Genomic DNA, 23299 nt, shown 5'->3' with positions numbered 1-23299 from the left:
AAGCCTCAAGATCCCAAACTGACTTGAAAAGACATTATTTACAGTATGCTTGTTTTATACTTAAATTGTCACTATACCTGCTAGACTGAATGAGTTGCACACCATTTGAAGTGGGTGCACATGCTTTACAGCATGTTAAGGGTTTAAACATATTTTCAAATCAATCGCTGGGCTTCAGGAGACTTGAATTACTCCAGACAAGCTGTATACAGGGAAGTCAGTCACAGCTGAGATCCAGAGGGGTCAGCCTGTAGAATGTCTCCATAGGGTGTCGAATTTTATGTATTAATTTGAATGGCCATGATACCTTTTGATTAATTATTATTTAATTAATATTCATTAACAACAATTGACAACAGTTGAAGAATGTTTTGCACTACAGCAAATGCCAAACTTGAACACTAACATACTATAAGTCAAAGCAGCCACATCAGCTACAGGTGACAGGAGTAAGAAGATGAAGACTGCCTATGACAAACATGTAATTATTTGAGCCTTCTTGTCAATTCATCATATTTGATACATTAAGTTCGCTCTGTCTGTGACTCAAAAAACATTGTGTCTGTTTGTCCCACTGAAGTGAGATCTGATCACAAATCAATTAACCTAATCAGTGAAGTCACCTATTTATCACAGTTTACATAATCTATCGAACAAAAATACAGACTAGACAATAGACAATAGAGTTTATCCAGATGTTGGTCCAAATAAAGGCTCTTGTCAGTTAAAACTCTGATTCGACAAAATCATTTGGACACAGATGTCTTTCGTGTCAACCAGCTGTGTCTTTTAATTGTAGTTTTATGGTCGCCCTGCAGGTGGCGACAGTAGCTAAAATTGAAAGCATCCTGTATGTTTTGTGTCCACTAGAGGACTCTAACACGTCAGTGAAGGAGCTCCAGTGTGTCCTCCTGTACTGTGTCAGAATCATGGAGATGAATATTTCAGGTTGGTGAGTCACATTACTGAAACACAAATTTCCATCAGAATTACCTGCTCACTTTAACTGTCCGATGGAAATGGGCCTGGCTTGTTCTGCAGTTATTCATCAGGTTTGATGGCTCTGCCTAATAACGCGATATGTCGAAGGTATAATGAACAGGCAGGTAATGACTTCTTTGACCATTTGGCTTCCCACATCTGAATCTGTGCAACTTTCATTATTAGAGCTGGGATTGACTCCGTTTTGCATTGACATCACTCAGAGGTGAAATGTTTCCTCTTATCACGAGCTAATGTGAGCGGAGAGGTGCCTCTTTTTCCATCACACTGCCGATGACCCTTTATGTTGTCCTGGCCGGGCAATGTAGCGTGAAAAAGGTATATATGTGTGTGTGTGTGTGTGTGTGTGTTTTCTAACGAGTCCACCATCCACATCCCACTGTCATTAAGCTGCTCCAAGAGCAGGAGCTGACTCCCATCCCCGTGCAGGGACGGACGGCAGCCATGCGGCTCCCAGATGAACATTAAAGAGGCAGCAGAGAGCTAAAATGGGACGTCTCGCCCTGTTTTTGCCCCTCCGCTTTTTTATTCCACAGATGAGTGCAGATAATTTTCTGTGCGATTGTGAGTGATTACTGTATTACTGCGGTAAAAGGGGGATGTATCTGGGAATGCAGAGGGAATTAATGACACATAAAAACTATTTTTGTATTGAGTGCTCTCGTCTCCAGGGCCTTGAATGCCTCTTCGCACATCTTGTGATTACCTAAACGTATTGTAAATATGTGTTTCCTATGGGCTCTTCCATAAATTTACATGTTTTAACACTCAGGAGACGGCAGACTGTTAGAGATGAGTTACTCTCTATTCCGCCTGTCTATAGACTCCACCGGCTGTCTCCTTTTATTATTGAATTAGCCAATGAACCGCTGTGCATTTGTGTCCCTGTGTGTAAGCCTGTGTTAGGGAGACGTATGCTGTGTATTAGAAAGATGAATCTTATGGATTTAACTACACAACCGTGCTTCTGTTGTGTTTCCGAATGCAATTTAAATGTTTCTTTTTTTTATATAATAAACATGCAAAACACCGTAATAGTGTCTTGTTTTCACCTCCTACACACAAGGTACTGAATGAACAACATATATTAAACTGAGCACTGACAGTGGGTTATTCTACAGGAGGGGAAAAATATATATTTTTTAAATTTATTTGTTTTATATATATATATACATATACATACATACACACAAAGGTGTCACAGGTCTGGGGTCTTACCACTACAATTAAGGGTTGACTTTTGTGTTTGGAGGTAAACATTAAGGTTTCTTTAGTTGTAGTCTGTGTATTTAAAGCAAAGGCTGTGGTTCCTGCTGCAGTGTTTTCCAGCCCAGAGGTGAGGATCAGACGTGCCTCCCAGTCGGCGGTGGGAGAGAGAGGATTTCACCAGGGGGGGTCTTTGTCGCTGATGCAGTGTGTAGACTGAGCCCAGCAGGATGTGCTCTTTGCTGCTCTCAGCCACAGGGAGGACAAAATGCTATACAGGGTTTTTTTGGTGTGTTTTTTTTTTTTTTTTTTTTTTTTTAGATCTTTGCATCTTGGCCGTTTATATTTTTTAGCTAATATCCATAAACCTTTCATAGAAATCCAGTTCAAGTGAATGGATCTTTGTATCACATGTTGCACTTAAACTCATAGAGCAGGTGACTAAGGCTGACGACTTTTATTTTACGGATTTAGTGATTTTCTGATCCAATTGCTGATAAATGAAACAAATTTTAAAAATGCACTACACTGGCTCGGAAACGTTATGCAATCTGCACGGTAAGTTGTAACTAAAGTTATCAAAGTGTGGTGGAATAAAAGTAGAATATTTGCCTCCAAAATGTAGAGGAGTGGAAGTATAGGGTAGCAGAAAATAGAAACACTCAAGTAAATTACAAGTACCTCAAAATGTTGCTTAAGTACAGCACTTGAGTAGATGTACTTAGTTACATTCCATCACTGACTGTCTGTTGATATATGAACCATAAGCGAATGAAAACAGTTTTATCAATTTAAGGTGCAATAAGAAATGTAAAAAAAAACTAAACTAAAATAGTCAACAGATTGTGAAAGAAAACACTTGTGATGTTATGTCGCAGCTGTCAATGCATTGTGTCAGAGAGATATCCAATCAGGTTAGCATGCTAACCAGCTAGCCCTGTGCCTCTTTTTTACTTCAAGAGTTGATAATCTGACATGAAACAACACTTAAACTCCCACAGTCAGTGCGTTTACATGACACTCAAGAAAACCGAATTGGTTAGTCTGACTATGAACGGATCTTTAACATGCATGTATACACCTTAGTCTGACTAAAATCGGACCGGATCGGATTTCTCATAGTCGAATTAAAGCACCCAGATCACCGGCATGTATACTCGGATAATTGCAGTTGTCTGGTTGAGTAGCATAGTCGAACTATGGCTGTAATCTGACTAAGCTGTGCATGTAAACACACTGAGTGTTCCCAGCTCCCAGTCCGAGCAGAGTCAGCTAGTTGAGCTTGATAGCAAACAGCAGCTACAGTTAGCAGCAGTTAGCGGTTACTTACTCTGATATGCTGCCCCCCCCCCCCCCCTCTGTTTGGGATATGCATTTTACAGAACTGGCCAGTTCTTACATGTCGCCCCTTTAAACAAATGCTTAATTTTACAGAATAATCTCCTGACAGTCAGAAAACTTGTTAAATTCATTTTTCGTTCTTATTACACTAAACGGGAGAATTCTGAAGGAAAGTAACAGCTATGATAGACATACATTTTCATATCATGGTAAACTGCTGCAACCTCACTCAGGGGAGTACAATCTGATGGCACAGGCAAGAGAACATAGAATACATCCAGTTACTTAAACACTTTCTGTTGCAGCCAATAGCTAAAAAAAGGGTTTTCCCTCAAAACTAAAGACCTTTCAGTTACCTCAAACACACTCTGTGTACCAGCCCACACACTCAATGTGTGATCTAAGTGTTCTCTGAAAGACTCAGCGCTGCATGAACCGGCTGAGAGAAAGTCCAGAGTAGAGCGGCGAGGCCCACATTGGAAATGCAACCGTAGGTTTAGGCTGCAGCCAGATTAAGAGGAGAGAGAATGGGGGTTTTCTTCTCTCTAAGAAGATTACCCGGGGAGGGGTGAGATGGCAGTCAGAGTGTTTAAGAGAAAAAGGACATGAAGAAAATGGAAGATGAAGTGGAACTAAAGGAGGGTGGCCCAGGATACACAGTTTAGCCACCTGTTGTCTGCCTCTTGATATCAGCCCTCTCTTTGTTTCTCTATCTCTACAACATCTATCTTTGCTCTGTCTCCAGCTGTAGTAACTGTAAATATACAAAGATGAAAACTTGAGTTGAAAAGGTTTATAAGTACAAAAGCGAAAGGATTGTTGCGTCATGTATGAGCTGAATTCCTTTAAGCTTTATGTGTTTCCAGCAAGTTTTATGCTATTTACTTTTGTTGCATGTGTATGTGCAGCTGTGAGCCTGGTTGTACTTGTGCTTCCCTCGCCCTTAAGTTCCTGCTGGTGGTTTCCAGGAGGGCTTTGATGTGTATCTGGGCAATGCACTATTAGAGGGATTTCCCTGGGCCTGACAGCTCAGAGAATATGCGGCGAAATGGCAATGCCAGTGGGCTAAAAGAATGCTGGAAACAGGATTAGGATCATATTCTGGCAGACCCTGTCACCTCCTCAATGGGCCGAGGTTTCTAATGCTGGCACTTTTCATTCTCGCCATGGTTAAAACCTTTAAGAGAACCATGGAGAGGAGGGAGAAAAAAGCACTGATTGAATGGTACACTGTGATTTTTGTGTGGGGGGCTTGCTCCGGGGGGGCTGAGATTGTGTGTGTGTGTGTGTGTGTGTGTGTGTGTGTGTGTGTGTGTGTGTGTGTGTGAGAGAGAGAGAGAGAGGGAGAGAAAGAGAGTCAGAGCAAGTGATGCTGCAAACCAACGGGCCTGTGTGGGTCGGACACAAACCTTTCTTTATTCAAAATATGTAAAGCTTCACTTTGTTTATCAGTCTTGACTCTATTAGAAATAACCAATCCACTTTCTTTCAGCTCAGATCTGATTCTGATGCCTGAATTTGGATCTTATTTCTCGATAATTATCACTATTCTTATTGTTGTTGTTGTCGTTTTTTTTATAGAGGTTGTAGTATATCAGATTGCACTTCTTATTGAAAGTAAAACGTATACAAATATGCATTCAATTTAAGCTTTCCCAAGCAATTTATTTTCCCTGTAGGTTCAGTAGGGTTCACATACAAGCAGGGATAGGAGAAAAAATTGCTATGGCAACTCCTTTAAATGTGCACTGTGTAGTTTTGAATAAGAAATTCAAACTCAGAATGTTGATATCTACAATATTAGTGAGGTAATAATACAAACTCAGAAATATTTATTTTTCCCTTAACTGAATAAACAAGCTGTTAGGAAGCTCAGAGGAACATAAGGTCCCCAGAACACCGAAGCTAGATAGCTGGCAGGGTCCGCCACGTAAAAGTGAAACAGTATGAGCATTGTCCTTTCAGGTCAGTTTGTTTATTCAGTCATTGAAAATGTGTAAAACAACTAGACCTTGTTAAATACTCTGTTGAGTTGTGTCCTTACATTTTCAACAATGTTCGAAACCAGAGAAATCTAATTTCATCCAAGGTTACGTGGGTGTGTCTGTTGATGGCCAGTAGCAAAAACCTCTGTGAAGGAATTAAAAGTGAGGAAGGAAGTCTGCAAATGTGGGTGTTTAACAACTGCTGTGATCCCACACTACTTACTTACTTTTGTTCTTATTTAATGGAGATACCCATAGCAGCAGAAATTTCTCAATGTGTATTTAATGTTTTTGAAAAACTTGAACAAGAATTACTAGACAGTAGATTTCTACACCAGAGTTCAAAAGTAACAAAAGGATTAAAGGAGACGAGTGCAACGGGAAATTTGCAATAATCAATCAGAATATGAAATCCGAATTGGTTACAATGAACACCTCAAACCAATATTGGACCAGATCTGTCCTGTGTCAAGGCTCTATAGTGTGAAGAAAAAGTAGTAAAAATACTATTTCAGGCGTTCCGTCAAAGCTGAACTGTCCGACCCGAGTTTTTTAAAGTACTAGGTTGATATGATATTAATTCTTCCACGGTGGATTGGATTTTCAGACTTCACACACAGACACACACGTCATCACTTGCTTAAAGGAAAGTAGATGGAGATCTGTGGGTGTCCATAAATAGGTGGTTATCGTGGTGAATATACAGCCCTGAGTGTTAGAGATGGAAGCACCTGATCCAGCATCAAGGGCTCAACACACTTGACCCTGCAGCAGTACAATCTAGCAATCCCTGTTCAACCCCCAGGGCGTGTGTGTGTGTGTCTGTGTGTGTCTGTGTCTGTGTCTGTGTGTGTTTGGGGGATGGGTGTTAAGAAAAGAGAGAACATTTGGAACAAGAGTATTGTGTTATGTTCTGTGGCCCCGTGGGAGGAAATCCAAGCGTGTACCTGGACAGATTCCTACCCCGGATAACAAGGACATTCACTTCTGCTGCATATCCACACCACAGCCTTATCAGTCACGCAATCAGGACGCCCTTGGCCGAGGACACACACACACACACACGTGTATGTGGTGTAATAAAACACAACAAGGTTAGGGTGAGGTGTTAGACCCACATTAACGCTGCTAATCTGGCGAGATCATTATCCTCCCGTATCCAATTTTTGGACGGTGGTCATTCATAACGGTCAGGAGGGAAACATCTGAGGTGCGTTTGTTATTTACACACGCTGAGAGAGGAGAGTGTGTGTTAAAGGCCGACCCAATTAACAGCAGAGCAATGTCACGCAGCCGGGGCAATGCACTTACAGCACATGTAAAGTTTACTGTGGGAAGAGCAAGGGCACATTTTGGAGAAGCGTGTGTGTGTGTGTGTGTGTGTGTGTGTGTGTGTGTGTGTGTGTGTGTGTGTAGCGGCAGGGTTGGGTGGGGGTCTGTGCATTTTGACAAACCATGCTGTTAAAGATATAATAGCAGCATAATCACCGCCCCGGGCCGTCATTCTTCAGGATAATGGCCTGCTTATTCACTGGGGATGGCTTATGTCTCTGTGCAGCTTTTATATTTTTCAGATTACGTTGTTCTTTTTCTGTCTCTTTTGCTCCTGCGCTCCGTCTGCCTGCAAATACTCATACACTGTATTTGGTTTTTTGTTATTTTTTTTTTTATGTTCTCTTAATTTGACCTTCTTCCATCGCTGCATTGACTTGATGCTTTTCTCTTTCTCTTTTCTCATCTCTTTGTCTTTTTCACCTTTTGTCCCCTTACTCTAATTTTTGACGCAGAAGAAAAGATGAACTGATTTCAACTTGAATACATGATGAGAAATATTTTACTTGATTTCACTCAGATTTTGAATTTGGTAAATTAGGAATTTGATTTTGTCCCCTCCGCATTCTTCTTGTGCACTCGATCTATGATTAATATAATATAATATATGATATAATATTATAGTTTGCTTATTCACTAAAAAGGCAGATTACCAGCATTAGATTATTAATGTTCTGCTTATTCTGTTATATTAAAATCATGCTGTTAAATGGTGTCTATTGTAAGAGAAGTTGATTTTTGAGTCTCATTCCTAACTTGTCAAATAAGAACGCTCTGGGTCTCCAAACTTGTCAACTTTGGGATGGCGGCGACCTGTCTTAAAATTCCCAGAGCGTCATTGTTTGACTAGCTGGGAGTAAACTTTTCTTACACATAGCACCTTTAAAATTCCAGCATGTTCCCACATGATTTAGGGCTGATATAGCTGGAACTAAAGACAGAAATGGGACATGATATCCATCATTATGTTTTCATTAGTGTATGACTGTATTGCTCCACCGCGTTGCTACAGTAGTCCAGATTGGACAAACCAAACAATGGCTGTAGAGAGGGCCTTTCCCATTTTTTGCTTTTTCCCCGCTCATCTTACACATTTGTAGTTTGTAACTTCATCGCTAGATGCCCCTAAATCCTACACACTCGACTTTTAAATTACATTTATATCGCTGCCCAAGAGCACACCACACCACCCTTGACAAGATTTGGCTGTCAGCTCCCTGCCACAATTTGTAAATATTCAGCACACACAGATAAGTCTTCATTATAAAGATCTCCAAGCAATGTTTTTATTAGCGATTATTTTACAACAACACTATTTCAAGTCTACATTGTTAGGGAGGAGCAAAGGAAACAACACTGCTGATGGTCCACTCACTCTCTCCTCCACCATTATAAATCTATCTACCACTGGACCAAGTAGTTTGACAGAGACATTTGGGGGGAACAGTATTAGAATAATATCAACAACAGAACTCAGATAGAGTCGAGACAGCAGTACACAGAGGACATGGGTCAAATACTCACTGAAATCTTCTAACTTTCTCAGACTTCAGGCTTTTCTGTCTGGATTGCGAAATACAGAAGGTGGCAGTTTTCCAGAAAATCTGTTCAATTGCTCATTTCAAGCCAGTGAACACATTTAAAATATTAATTCATCCCAGAGATCATTACACAGACAACCAAGAAAGTAAAGAGGGGTGGACGCTGCTGCCGGTGAGCTCAGCAGATACAATCTTACAATCTGACAGCTAAAGGAATCCATTATCATCTATACAACATAATATGAACTTTACAATTACCTTACCAGTAAACATTAATAGATAGACTTTTGTGTATTTTACATACTAAAATAATGTGCTTTTCTTTTTTCATACGAAGACATTAGCCTCCAGAACACATTAACAGAAAACATGAGAGTCGCTTGTGATTCTCCTCATCAAGTGCTAACAGTCAGTGAAAAGCTGCATGTTTCCTCAAGAGAATATTAAGGCGAGAATAAAATATTGGTCGGGTCAATTTCCCAAAAGTCCAAATTTGTTCATCATAAAATTTTATATTCAAATTAAATTGTTACAAAGTGATGTCAATTATGTTGCAACCTTAATTGTGCCCAGATCTTTTGAATTTATAAAGGCGATCTTAAATGGTATGCATGTTCATAATTGCATTTGCCCCAGCTCCCTCAGCCCAGGGCAAAATGTAATTAAAAGCTCTGAGAATTTACTCACTGAAATCATTTTCTCATTATCAAGCCAGCCTCTGTACAAAGTGGCATATTACTGGCCATTAAACTGGTAAATTAGTCACTTTTAATTATGCTGTTGAGGACAACATGGCTTGAAGTTTATTTTTATTCATGTGCTGTTATGTAGTACATGCTATGTACATAACCGCGCTGCTTAATTGAAATGTTGATGGTCCTGTGACGGAAATATTCACTGCTGCACGAGCGATATCTTTTCTTCCTCCTGGCCAACAAGCTGAATTCCTTCAAAAGTGCCTCATTTTTTCACATTTTCCTTGTAAACATTGTTTGCATTGTCTTTAAATCTGAGTGCATTCATCATCAACTGTGTGTGTCGTGTTCAGTGATTCTTTTTTTTAAATGAGACGGTCCAGCTTTGTGTCTGTTGAAAACATCAACACGTTCACTGTGACATTCACTTTATCCGATGCATTAGTCGAGCAATGTTCAATATCTTGTTGTTTTTTTTCCCGAGGTTATACTGGACCTTGAGCTGCACAGAAGCTTAGAGGAGTTGAACAAGCCGTGGAAGTGTTGTCAGTTAGATGGAGTTCTGTAGGTCCAGTGCATGTTTTATTTTGGACATCTCTGCATGTCCCGTGCCCATCTCATCAAGAAGGGCGCAGTTTACGGTTCCTAAAGAACTAACACAGTCACACAGACACGCGGTAGGATGGGGTGGTGTGTAGGCCGAGGTTCTACTTTAAACTGTCCTCCATACAATCTGATTTTCAGTTAGTCATTGTGTCCAGTCCCAGTGAGGCAGCGTGCTGTTTGGCCCTCAGACGCAGGTTCTCGATGCTGGTCGTCTTGTTGTTGTGGCTGCTGAGGCCGCCTGCAGCCGACGCCTGCAGCAGCGGGTTGTTCCACACCTGCTGGGCATGATGGGACAGGGACTGGTAGTAAGACTGGCAGGGCAGAGAGCCCAGCGGCGCGGGGGGCATGTTAACATTCATCCCCAGGTAGGGGAGTGAAGATGGGGTGGCGAGGTCGAAAGCAGGGTAGTGCACCAGGTTGTTGGTGGCGGCCATGTGCTGGCGGAACTGCTCCTGCAGACGGAACAGGCTGAGAGGGGAGGAGGAGTATGAATGGCCCTGAGAGAGAGGACCACTGCTGGCCAGGCCGCTGCTGGACGAGGAAGGGGTCACAGACGGAGAGACCAGGGGAGAGTCTGGACAGAGAAACGAAAGGATAATTTTAATTATCAAAGTCAGCTGATGAGGGATGAACCAAGGATAAAGAAAGGAATTCAGCTCTTTGGCTGAGTAAAAGTCAAGTGTCCGAGGTTCTTACCTGGTTTAGGGCTGAGTCTTTTGCAAGCTGGTGAGACATCCCCTGGAGTCACCGCCCTCTCACACTTCATCTCCTCCCTCTGAGATTTACTCTCTTCCTCCCTATCCGTGGCATTATCCTCCGTCGCCGACTCGCTGCCAGAGTGTTCTGCAGATGTGACGTTCAGCTCCATGTCAAGTGGCACAGGACGGACCACCGGAACCTCTGTCTCCAGAGAAGAGGATGAGGAAGAGGAGGATGAAGGAGGGAGCTGGGTGTCAGGGAGGATAGTTGTGGAGGGAGGTCCGTCCTCCTTCTCGCTTCCTCCTTCGCCTGACGCCTCCTTCTGCTTCTGGAGCTGCTCCTTCTGGAGGCTGCGCTGCTTTTTACGGAACTTGGCTCTGCGGTTTTTGAACCAAACCTGACGACAGAGGAGAAAAGGAGGACGAGTTAGAGGGAGAACAAGAAGAAACAAGTAGAACAGACTGCTGTAGGGACTTCAACACACTCTAAAAGATGGATTTCAGTAAGATTCAATGATTGAGAGGCATAAGAAGGTAAACAAGGCTGCCCATGAGGCTGTAAGAGATTTAACTTAATTAAAAGCAGCTTATCACAATTAAAGTTGAATCAGTTTTAACAATGTTAATAGTATTTCAATTGGCTGCAGCCGCCAAGGGTTCAAGTCTAACCTGTGGCCCTTTGCTGCATTCCACCCCCTCTCTCCTCAGCTATCTCATCAAGGTCCTATATTTTAGCATTAATTGCATGTATATGGATTGCCTTCATTTTATGTTGTGCAATAATAAATAAAAGCTTCACAGAGTGTGAGCAAGACATAATGAGAAACACTCAAACGCTTTTTTTTCTGTATTTATAATAAAAGCACAGTCACTGCAAAGCTGTTTGCCTTTTATTAATACAGCAGATAATTAAAGTTTTTTTTACTATTATTTTCAATCACCCCATACTTATTTAAACCCCGAAATTAACAATCCCAAAAACAAAACAAAGTACAAAATAAAACATTAGAAGTCTCCTTAAGATTAAAAATATGTGTTAAATTAAACACTCACAAGTATGCACACACGGTATAATTTTCTCTTTACCTGCACGCGGGCCTCGGGCAGGTTGGTGCACATGGCCAGCCGCTCCCTCATCACCACATCTGGGTAGTGGGTCTTCTGGAAGGTCTTCTCCAGCGCTTCCAGCTGCTGTGCGGTGAAGGCCGTGCGGCTCCTGCGCTGCTTGCGGTGCTGAGAGCCGTAGCGAGCCTCCAGGATGATGTCTTGAAATGCGCAGCCGTTGGAAAGGAACAACACACGGCAAGTTTATTTTACTGGGCAGGACGAGATTATGAGTTTGTGTGCGTGAATGTCAGCAACACCCTGTTTCCAAATAATAACCTCGCATGTGTGGCAAGTAGAACGACACTTCTGACCACAAATCAGCCTGTAACATTTGTTTTTAATAACTTTGTCATCCTCCATCAATGTTTAATAAGGTCATTATTAGTTATTAACAGATGGCAATTATACTGAACTGCAAACAGAAATCTCGTGAAATAAAAATATATATATATATATATAAAAGATATATGGGGGCTGGGCAAGTGTGTGTGTGTGTGTGTGTGTGTGTGAGCGTGCACTCAATTACCAGCAAGTCTCTCGGCCAGTGTGAGCGCGTGCACGGATGGCCGGTAGTCGGGCGCGTGCTGCGCCTGTTGCGCGGCCTGCTGGTGCAGGTTGTACATGGCGCTGAGGGAGTTCATGGCGTGCAGAGAGTAGCCGTTCACTCCGTAGTGCTGCATGGTGAGAGGTCGCTACCTGCGGGACGGAGCAGAGGGTGGGTGTGATTTTCAGGTGAAGAGGGGAGGGGGAGGTCAGTGTTTCACTCAAGGACATTTTAACATTAGGGCCGCGCAGCTGCTGAACCAACCCTCTGTTTTGATAATAAAATGTTGTGTTAAGGAGGATCAACACACTTTTTTATCAGCCTTTTATTAAGTGTCAGCAGGTCCTCGCGCTTAAGGGCCAATAGATTTTAATGTGCGCACTCAGACAAAAAGTGTTATCCATTAACATCCAATTATCGCCCTGTTCAATCCATTAATTATACAAAAGACTTTTAATTGGGGTAATTATCACTCGTTCTTATAATGAACCGTGACGAATGCCTTATTCATGAATTTATTCACGTCGTTTTCTCTGATCCCGGAGAAGCCAAATCCCCATTGAAAACATTGTTTTGACAGATCAAGGCGCTGATGAGACGTATTGGAAAATGAAATAAGGAGATTTGTTCCGGGTCTCGGTGGCAAAACCTGCAACCAGATAGCGGGATTATATTTTAATAGGCTATGATTAGGGGAATGCTGTCCTCAGTGAATGCTGTTTAATTTTAGTGACTCCTCAAAATCCATTTTCCTGCATTAACAGCAATGCTAGGCATTTATTCTGGGCAATTTTGTTATTCATAGTTAACATTTAGGCCAAGATACTTTTACGCAAAGATTAATTTCCTGAAGGGAAACCACCATGTTAGAGTCTTTCACATGGCAGCAATTTCCCAAACTCTATTTTGTAGTTCTCCTTCACGACCGAGATTTTCATAGATGAAACGCTTGAGGATACGATTAGATATGTATTAATACGGAGAAGGCTGACAGGAGGGAATATCTCGGAGGCCCAAACAGTTATTATAACTATCACAGGGAGACCACAGGGAGAAGATATAAATCTTTCTGCTGGATGACAGGTAAAGTATCCTGGGAACTGGATACGTTTTTGGAATTATTGGTAGAGACTAAACGTTCAGGTTATCATTTAAATAATGTCGTTATTTTTCTCATTTAATTGGAAGGATTTCCAACGATCTTTGTGCGAATGCTGTAAATGACTTAAAATTAATAAAACAGCATTGGATGTGACATCTATTTGGTAAGTAATTCCAGTGTATACTGTTTTTAACATGTATTTGGCGGACCCTGCCACCTTTCTAGCTTCAAACATTTTCTGAGCTTGTTTATTCCGTTATGGAAAAAAATACATATCTCTGAGTTTGTATTATTGCATCATTAATATTGTCAACATTAAAAGTTTGTGTTTGTCTACATAGTGCCCCTTTAAATTATGCTGGTTATTCATTGTAATTTAAAATGTAATTGATGTCAGTTTGACCAAGGTCACACTCTTTTACGTAACCTCATTACTTTTGATTATGACTTGATAATTGTTTAAAACATTGGATTTCAGTAGCCTATATAATAATAATAATAATAATAATAATAATAATAATAATAATTATTATTATTATTATTATTATTATTATTATTATTATTATTATTATTACATACTCTGTTGGAAATGTGTCTTATAAAACGGAAAAGACTGGGTGGTCGTTCTTGAAGGCAGTTTTTTCTATCCACTTTTCTGTGTGTGTGTGTGTGTGTGTGTGTGTGTGTTTGCGTGCGTGCGTGCATGCGTGCGTGCGCGCGCGATGCCCGCAGTGCCCATTCCCAGCCTATTAAGTGGCTGCGGCGGCTGATGAATGTGATCAGAGGGCAGTGGGGAATAGTTTAATTCGCCGGGACAGAAGGTGCTTCGCTAAACATTTACTTTACTCCCCCAAGTATTTGAGTTGAATGGGTCCCCCCCTCCGCCTCCCCCGTCTCCCCCCCTCTCCCCCTCCCCTTCCCCTCTCTGGCGGCCTCTTATCCCATCGCCCCGGGGCAACGTTTTGGCTGAGATGTATGGCTTCTCCGCGGGTAAAAATATGCATGTTGATCCCCATTTGGCTCCCCGTCTAATGGAAGTGCAAATAGGTTTCGACTGCGAGGCCCTCCATTTATCATCAACGCTGACACGGACGGACGTACAGTGGGACCGGGGTGGTTAGCTCTGGATTGGAGTTCCCCGCGCGTGCGTTTTGCGTGCGTGCGAGTGCGTGTTCTAGTAATAGGCCAACGATTTTTCTCTTGTTTCTTTGCCCTCCTGCGTGTTTTCCTCTGGAACTGAAATTGGATTAAACCTCAAATCACACACAAATGCATGAGTGAAAGAAAGGTATAAAGATTGCTCCAAATGTAGTCTCCATATTTCTATTATTTTACACCTGCTTGATGAAAGTTTAATAGATTTTTAATGTCGCTTTAGTAAAGTTCAGACAGAGATAATCCCGATTGCAGCTGCATGTGTTGTGCGCAAAAAAACTTGAAGCTTTCCCCCTCCTTTTTTATATTTACCCCTCCATCTCTGGTTATAGCCTGTATCCTCCTGCCCATATCCAGTTCAGCACAATAGCTCATCACTGTGAGCCTGTCAGCGCTGTTATTGTCATTCATAAGCCTCTCTCTGCTCCAGGCACTGGGCCCTCCTGGCAGCCCTGCTCAATGCATCGATTATCAAGCCGTCATTATGTAAATTGGCATGTACAGTGCAACTCTTTGATCCGGTTAAATTAGGAAAAATGTTATTTGTTAAGAGCCCCCAGGGGCAGGAGTCGACCTGACAATCTGCTCTTTGCTGTGTCACAGTGTAAACTGTCAGAGGGCGAGAGACATGTGTGCGATTTTTTCCCTCTGAGCTGTTATTATGAAGGTTATCTGTTATGCAGGGTCCAGATTTGGAATTTGAAGGTACTTCAGCGTCTGGTATTGTATGGTCAGGATTTATCAGGTCTGTTTAGAGGCATTTTAAGATGTGAATATGACTAAGATAATTATTGTAGGCTGTTTATTAAGCAAAAAAAGTAGAGGAAAAGTCTTGCGTTTTAATTTTTTCTTATTATAATTCTTAAATTAAAAACCTTCCAGAAGAGATTGGGGTCATGTGCGTAGCTTCATTAAAAACTGGAGACTTTTATTCTGATAATTCCATTTTTGGGCTCGCGCATCAAACAGCCCAAAAGCTAACACTTGTTAAGTGTTAGCCTAAAACTGTTTAATTCATTTGTAGCCTACCTTTAATTTTGTGACCTGTTTTTAATTTTAGCTCTCACATTACTGAAACTTGAATATATAGGTCTGTCATATTTATGAAAACCGACAGAAAGCCGCCTCCATCTCCACTAAATTAAAAGAGAAAAATCAATATTTGTCAAAGGCTAATAGCAAAACAACTTCACAGACACTTTGAATGTCATTCTGGTTCGGAGACACCGGCAGCTTTGATAGCATGACTTCTGAAAAACAATATCGTTTTCAAAACAATTGACGATTTTTTTAACACCCTGTGAAAAATACGAGGAAGTGAATAAAGAGTTGTTGAAAAGTTTTACCTCCTGTAGAGACACTTGTCTTCTCCGTCACTTCGTACACAGACAGCAAAGCTCCTCCACGTCCTCAGCCTCTCTCAGCTGCCCTGAGCTGATGTTTAATGCCCTCTGTCCTCTCTGTCCTCTCTGAGACAACAGCTCGGGCCGCTCGGTGTAAAAGTCCTCCACTCTGTTGCTTCGCCTCCAGTCCGCTCCTCGCGCTGCCTTCACCTGCTCCTCTCGTGTTCAATACAGCGAGTGGGAAGCCGCCATCTGCTGGAGCGCGAGAGCCCGGTGGAGGGATTTTAAGGAGAGCCTCGCGGGGACCTTGCTGGCTTCCCATTGGTCCCCCGTGCTGTCAGTCAAGTGAATGAGCTCGCTGGTCGCTCTGACTTCTGGAGTTATTTTTCAAATATGATCGATTTAAGCGCGCGATGTCCGATAAATCCCCCCGTGTCTGTCTACACGTTGTTTGGATTTGTTTACTGATTCTGAAAAACATTCCGGAATTTAAGAGTTTTAAGTCTTTTTTAACGGCTCGATGTTGATAAATTGTTTAAATATTGATGTTTAGTCCACAGTTCAGGATACCTTTTATTTAATTGCAAATCTGCTGTCATATAGTGATCCATTCTTTTATGTTATATTTATTGATCTCAGTCATCGGTTTGAGTAAAATGTGTGTAAAATGTTCCTGCCAAGGAATTTCAATGTCATACACATTTTACATTGATACAATAAAAGAGAGAAAAACATAGCCTATAGAACACACTTTGTCGACACATTTTAAACATTCACAACCCTGATTTCTCGTGGATAAAAAATATATTTTATCTGTTCTTGTATGCACTTGGAGCGTGAATCCGCTCGCCTCTCCTCAGTTTTTGTGAGGCAAAGCCACCAACCTTTAGTTTGTTTGCTTTTCGGCTTTTTCTCCATGCCACTGGAGGAGAGAGAGACTTTGGAGAGATGGCTAATAGATGCCAGGGCGCTGCCTTTAGACTCTCTCCCGGCCTGGGAGGATTTGGGATGGGATAGGGGAAGACAAGACGCCATCTCAGCCTCCAAAAACCCCTGTCTTAAAATGACTGCGGGTAAGAGGATTAGGGCAATAATGCCCTTCTCTTCTTGAAGGGTTTTCAGAGAAGATTTCTTCTCCCGGAGCAAAACCGTTTAGGTAGGGAATTAAGGGCAGCGCAAAGTAGCCTTTTAATGTAAAGCTTGCATATTTTGTTGGGAGATTCTTTGGGGAAGTGCTCGGCCTGTAACGCAGTTTTTATCTCTCACCATGTTTGAACACAGTTCGACAGGAGACAAAAGATTTCGTGGAATAGAGAATATTTGTATCCATGAAAACACAACTGCACCCAAAGGCACCGAGTGTAGGATATTCTTCACAAAGTTGAAGCGTGTGTTTGAGAGAGTTCTTTTTATGTTCATCTTCTAAGAAGAAATCATGTCTTATTTAGATTTTTTTTAAAGTCAGATTCTAGTTTTGAAAATGTATTTTAAATGTTGAAATACAAAAAAAATAAATAAATAAATAAAAATGGATTAAGAAAATGACATGACAATATTGGGACTTTATAACCAAAATCATCCAATAACATGAGGGCTTCCTGTTATAATGGAGCCTTCTGTTACCTTGAGACGTTTCAAATATTCGATGTGTTTCTTTGCTTAAACGGTTGATTAAGTACAAAATGTGAGTAAATAATTTGCATATTTACCAAGACAATGCTCCTTTTATTGCATTTCGGCCTAAAAGTATCATTATTATTATTATTATTATTATTATTATTATTATTATTAACTGATGCAATAAATCCCATCTCCACGCTGCGTCTTTCCTTCTATATCTGTTCTCCTTCAATCACCTCAAACTTTTTCCATGTGTGCTTCAAAGTGTTTCTCCCCTCAAAAAAAAAAATCGTGTGCCTCTCCGGTTTCTGTCGCCTTGGTAGGCTCCTATCACTCGGTTTCTTCTCCGAGGTCTGAGAAAGAAAGAGGATTAACTTGTGAACCAATGGAAATAAGAACTTAAACGGGAGGTAAATCTGGCCACTGTCTCTTTGTGAGGACCGTCTCTAAAGCAATTAAAGCGAGAAAGAGTTTCTTCTCAGCGCCTCTCCACCTAAAGCTCCTTAGAGCGACTAGAGCTGTCCAGCGCATCTGAAGGGCTTAAACGCCCAAAAAACAGCTCCCCTTACCCCTGTATACCCAGCCCTGCCCTGCTGAATACAAGGTGCTCAAACAATGACCTCACACTATTTAAAAAAAAATCATTTGGAAAAAGTCTCATAACCTCGTGTTGATTTTAAAGGTGCATTCGGTAGTTTTGGTGGAAGAAGAGAATCTTCTTCTTGATCTTCATTGATGGATTTTTTTTTCATTACGTCAAAACAAACCCTTTGTTTTCATGACTGGATGGAGAACAGTTTGTTTATTGAGTTATAGAACATTAGTATTGTAAATATTAATATTCTGAGTTTTAATGTATTTTCAAAAGCAACATAGCACCACTTTAACTCTAAAAATGACTCTTCTGGGACAATATATATGTCTGTTGTTTCTTCATAGATCCCCCCCCCCCCCCTGCATAATTCACACAGATATCTGACATGAACCTGCTCCTCTGTATTTGACAGAGATATGAAGCACAACACGATCTCTAATTCCGCTGAATTCAGCTCTCTAATAGCTAATTAATACTCTTAATGATGTTTCTGCAACTTCATGAATACATTAGGTCCGCAATCCAGCAAGCCTCAGCCTCCGCGGCACCATTCAAGGGTATTTCAGCATCTGTTCATCCCACAGCAATTAATCATTTTGATGTGTAGTTTAAAATCGACTTCTTGCAGGAGACCTTTTTGACAAGAATAACAAAGCAATTTGCCAGGAGCCACCTCTTAGACATGTTATTAGTAGCACTTCCAGGGTAAAGACCCGATTTCCCTATTTATTTCCTTTTTTTAAAGAATATATTAGATAAATGAATTTTAAAAGACAGCTCCAATTTTGCGGTTTATTGTCAGCACCGTGCCTCAGAATCCTCCTGAAATCCCTTTTTATTGGTGACAAGATCTCAGGATCTCTCCTGCAAATCCCTCCTCTAAAAGTTTTCAACCTGTCAGTTTCCCCTGAAAGCTGTATAATTCCCCCCTCCTTTTCTCTCCATCCTCTCTTTCTTCTTGCCCTCTTTTTCTCCCTTGTCTCAGTCCTTCTGTCTCATTTCTTCTCCTTGCCTTCTCTCCTCTCTCTCTCTCTCTCGCTCTCTCTGGCCCGGATCCCTCTTCACAAGGGGCCCCATTGTATAGTCCTAATCCAGAGGCAACACAGCTTTAGGGACATGCAGGGATAAAAGGCCCATTAAGCCCACAACTTTATGGGGGCAAATCTCTCCCTAATCCTTCGCTTTATCTAAACAAAAGCCCCTCTGCCTTAATCCACCTATGTGTTGAAAAAAGAGGAGAGGAAAAACTGGAGAGAGTGTCAGAGAAGGAGAGAGAATGAGAGAGAAAAGGAGAGAGGGAACAAGGGAAAAATCTCACGCGCCGTAGGATTGAGCGAGGAGAGATCATACGGGGAGGGTCGAAGTTTCCTGGAGGAGCTGAGTCACAGTGACAGGCTTTCACCTGCATGGAGGAACTTTCACGAGTGTTAACTGGAGCTGCTGCTGAGGGAGAATAGACCATCATCCTCTCTCATTCATTATTAATCATATGTTGACCACACAAACGCACAACATATCATACAGATGTAGCATGTTATTGAGGAAATACTGTGATATTGAAATGGACAAATAGGGTATTGGTCTAAATAATGTTGATGGGCAAAGTTAACAGGTATGTGCTCACATTCAAATGAACGATCAGATTAGATTTGCCTTTGTTGTCTCCCTCGGGAGAAATTTTTCTTGGGCATTCGAGAAAAAGCGTTCAACAGAGAACGTCAAAGTCAAACTACAGTTCTCCTACAGTAACAAACACAGATCAATAAACAACAATACTGCACAATACCCTACAGCAAAATGTCGCTTCGTTTAACGGATATATCTGTGAAAAACTGGCAAAAAATGTTGAATAATGAACATGTAGGTCTGTTTTCAGCTCAAATAACATAAATAACTTAAGCTGTTGACGAGAGTTCATTTGTGTATCAAAGGACCTGTCAAATGATTCTACAGTTTGTTTTTTTGATTTGCTCTTCCATGGCAGGGTTGACTTTTCTGTTAACATTTAGATGACATATTTTGCCACTACATTGTGATTTAGTTCTTCCAATGTTTTTAAAATCAAGCTGAAAACATTTTAGGATTTTAGGTAATGCAGTTTCAATTATAGTAAAACGCTGTCATTAAATGAATGTACCCACAGAGTAGCTCTCTTTATCCACCAGACAGCTGATTTTTTTAATTTTTTATTTATTTTTTTTTGGGGGGGGGGGGGGGGCACGTGTTTTGGGCCAAAATGATGACTGTAAACAACAACCTATTTTACAATATTTGGGAACTCTTCCTTGTTGATCTTACTGGTGATCTTGTTGGCGTACTGCAGAAAGGGTTCCAGCTCTTTGTTTTCACAGACAGTGTATTTTTCACGTAAACAAGAATGTGTATGATTCATGTGTATTTTATGCAACGCAGGTATGTTAATTGATCTCTTCTTGTTTTTGTTTTTTTTCAATTTGGCTCCTTGCTGTCTGTTTTGTTTATGTTTTTCATTTGATTGTGTAAGGTAATTAAATAGTACTTTAAAAACAACAACATTAATTTGAAGAAAGATTACACATTCCTTACATTTCAGTATGAAGAGAGCTCATTAGGCTAGGCTTTCCAGAGGTCCTGGTTCTGTCCCTTTTGTTCAGAACCACATCAAAAGGTAATGGGGTCTATTCTGGACCAAGACCTATCCTCCATTCAAGTTTGGTGGAGATCTGGTTATTAATTTTTGTGTTATCCAGGGCACAAACCAACCAACAAACCGAGAAATGGGCAGGGGTTAAAACACAACCTCCTTGACAGATGTGAAAATGGTTGAAATGACATAGTGTTCAAATTTGACCCATCAGTGCTACATAAGGTACACATTTATCAAACATCATGGACAGAAAGGTTCAGTTGTATATTTTTCATTGAACTCTATATGAGAAAATATATGGTCAGTCGTATACAACATGACATTTCAATTGCATGTCAACAGTTTGATTAATTTGTGACATTTTAATCACCTTTTGATCCATTTAAATTGTTTTGTCTTGGTTTGACTCAAATTTGTATATTCCAAATCCTGTTAGACTCAGTCGTGGCCCTTCGTCTTATACCCCCACTAATTTAGACACAGGGGTGAACCGTGCTTTAGCAATTAAAGAAATGGGTTCATGAGGCCAAAAGCGATGACAAAGCCAAAGCTCCTCTGTGGAGCCCGAATCCTTTCACTTCCTCTAAAACATCTGTCTTTAGTACAGAAAATCCCACCGTATCTGCTCCGCTGTGGACAATCGGACCCTGATTTGGAGCTGGGTTTAGCAGGCTGAGAGCTCTGAAGGATAGGTGGTGAGACTAGATGATACCCGCTGCATTAGTGGTGAATACTGACACTAATATTTGTGTTGAATGTGGCATAATCCTGTCAGATTGGGAAAATGCATTTATTTTCCTTTAAAGGTGAACTATGTAGTTTTTTGGAGGAAGTTTTAATCTGAAGAGAAAAATCTTCATGATTGATTTTAATGCTTAAACAACCTAAATGATCAAACTGAATAGACTGAATGGACTGAATAAACAAACTGAACTTAAAGGGCAACCTAAATTCACACTGTTCACTTGGTTTATATTTGGCAGACCCTGCCAAATTTCTAGCTTCAAAGTGTGGTCTGAGGACCTTAGTTGCCTCTGAGGAAGACTATCTCATTCAGTTATAAAAAATAATACATTTTTCTGAGATATCAATATTATCATAATGGAAATATGACCTTTTCTGAGTTTCTGAATTTATTTTCCAGAACTACATAGTGCACCTTTAAAATGTGATTTATCTTGGATCCTTTCAGAATAAAACACTCTACCAATCTGTCCAAGATGTCAAAAACAAAAGCATCACACTTGCTTTACTCTTCCTTCAGCATGGCACTCATGTTGCCTTCATTAACACTCGCAATTACCGTCTCCTCCTTGGCTCCATTCCTTCCTAATAGAGCTAACACAGAGTTAATGAAGCAAATAGTTGGGACAATTTAGTCATTAGAGACAATTAAGACAATCCAATGCAATCCACCTCAGAACAGGAGATGGGCAGAGTGGTCGGGGAGAAATCCAACAACCAGCCACCCAAACCAAACGCACTCCTCTGCCGAGTGCAGGGAAAGCTTTAGACTGGATTGAAGGAATTTTCCCTCTGGTGGTATCACTCGTAATACTTGAACCATTATAAGGCTGATCAGCAGTTGGCTGAAGGCATCTGTGTTTCCTCCATGCAGGGATTACACCTGGCCTCAGGAAGAGGAAAATGTTTCCCAAAGAGGCATGCAGACAGCGAGGCAGACACAAGGCAGCCTGGATGCATTCCACCACAATAAAGTATAAATCCTCCTCTTCACAGCGTATTACAGGAATGAACATAAGGGATTGTGTCATTGTTGCCCTATAATCTGGCTTTAAACTCCTTGTTTTACAAATGGTCCTCTCTAAAAAGCTCTGTCTTTTTGTCTGGGTCTTTCCCCCCTTTCATCCTGTATTAACCTGCTGTTTCCTCATCAGCAGTTTTTTTATTTTTTTTGTTTCTATGCACGTCAAATCGGGGTTTCGAGCATTATAGCGATCTGTACTCGCAGAATTCCAAGGTAATGCGCAGAAATGCTGTTTAATTACACAGAAGGAAGGTGGATCTAAAGTGGATCATCTTTTCCTATTAGCGAGTAGTGACTGTATGTTCCTATTCTGGTGTGTCACCTAAATAGACCATTCACAGCGTGCGGGATGGAGAACATGAGAGGATATTATAATTTCAGAATGCCTTTCCATGTGTCCTTGCCCTCAAAAGCTAAGGGTAATATCCTATCCTGCTTTGGAAATGGAGATGGAGGCACTTTTTTCTGTTCCCTGAACAGGCAGCCTGCATGAAATAACTCCTGATAGGAATGCTCAGGCTGACATCTTCTCTTGTCTTCTTCTGTCATTACTGAGCCTGAAAAGACTGCATGTAGTGTATCTGAGAACCAAGAAAAACAGTTACCTCAATTAATGACTGAAACTGTACACAAAGCATTTTTTATCCTGAGGATGAGCACTATAAATCCACATTTATAAAGTGTCTTAAAGGTCCAGTGCGTAAGATTTAGGGGCATCGGTGTTGAATTACCTGAAATTACGAAACATTACGTTTTTGTTACTTTAGAATGTTTTGTTATCTTTTACATATACGCAGGGAGCTGTCCACTTCCCCGGAGTCCACCGTGTTGCACCCCCATGTTTCTACAGTAGCCCATAATGGACAAACCAAACACTGATTCAAGAGAGGGCAGCCACTGTAGGAGAGGGTGACGTGAGGGGCATTTAATTGGTTGCAATGTGCAACCTAACGCAAGATGCCACTAAATCCTACACAGTGCACCTTTAAAAACTTGTAAATCAGTACTTTATATATGAGTAATAATGATTGAG

At 41.0% G+C, this 23299-nt stretch overlaps 1 protein-coding gene across 2 annotated transcripts; it reads right to left on the bottom strand.

Moving 5' to 3' along the window:
* Positions 1-8127: 8127 nt before the first annotated feature.
* dmbx1a (diencephalon/mesencephalon homeobox 1a) lies at positions 8128-15941 on the bottom strand. Of its 2 annotated transcripts, none has more exons than XM_030401599.1 (5): positions 15661-15941; positions 12041-12209; positions 11493-11687; positions 10405-10804; positions 8128-10282 (listed from the first exon to the last, which is right to left on the bottom strand). In XM_030401599.1, exons 2-5 carry the CDS (start codon positions 12191-12193, stop codon positions 9843-9845), a joined length of 1188 nt encoding a protein of 395 aa, XP_030257459.1. In that variant the 5' UTR covers positions 12194-12209; positions 15661-15941; the 3' UTR covers positions 8128-9842. The 2 variants fall into 2 exon arrangements, with proteins under 2 accessions (XP_030257459.1, XP_030257460.1); XM_030401600.1 differs by having other exon boundaries at positions 11493-11671; positions 12040-12209; positions 15661-15940.
* Positions 15942-23299: the final 7358 nt, after the last annotated feature.

Source organism: Sparus aurata, chromosome 21 (assembly GCF_900880675.1).
Source record: "Sparus aurata chromosome 21, fSpaAur1.1, whole genome shotgun sequence".
In the NCBI taxonomy this organism is placed as follows: Eukaryota; Metazoa; Chordata; class Actinopteri; order Spariformes; family Sparidae; genus Sparus; species Sparus aurata.
The sequence above is the reverse complement of the archived record's forward strand: the minus strand, read 5'-3'. Positions and strand labels throughout refer to the sequence as shown.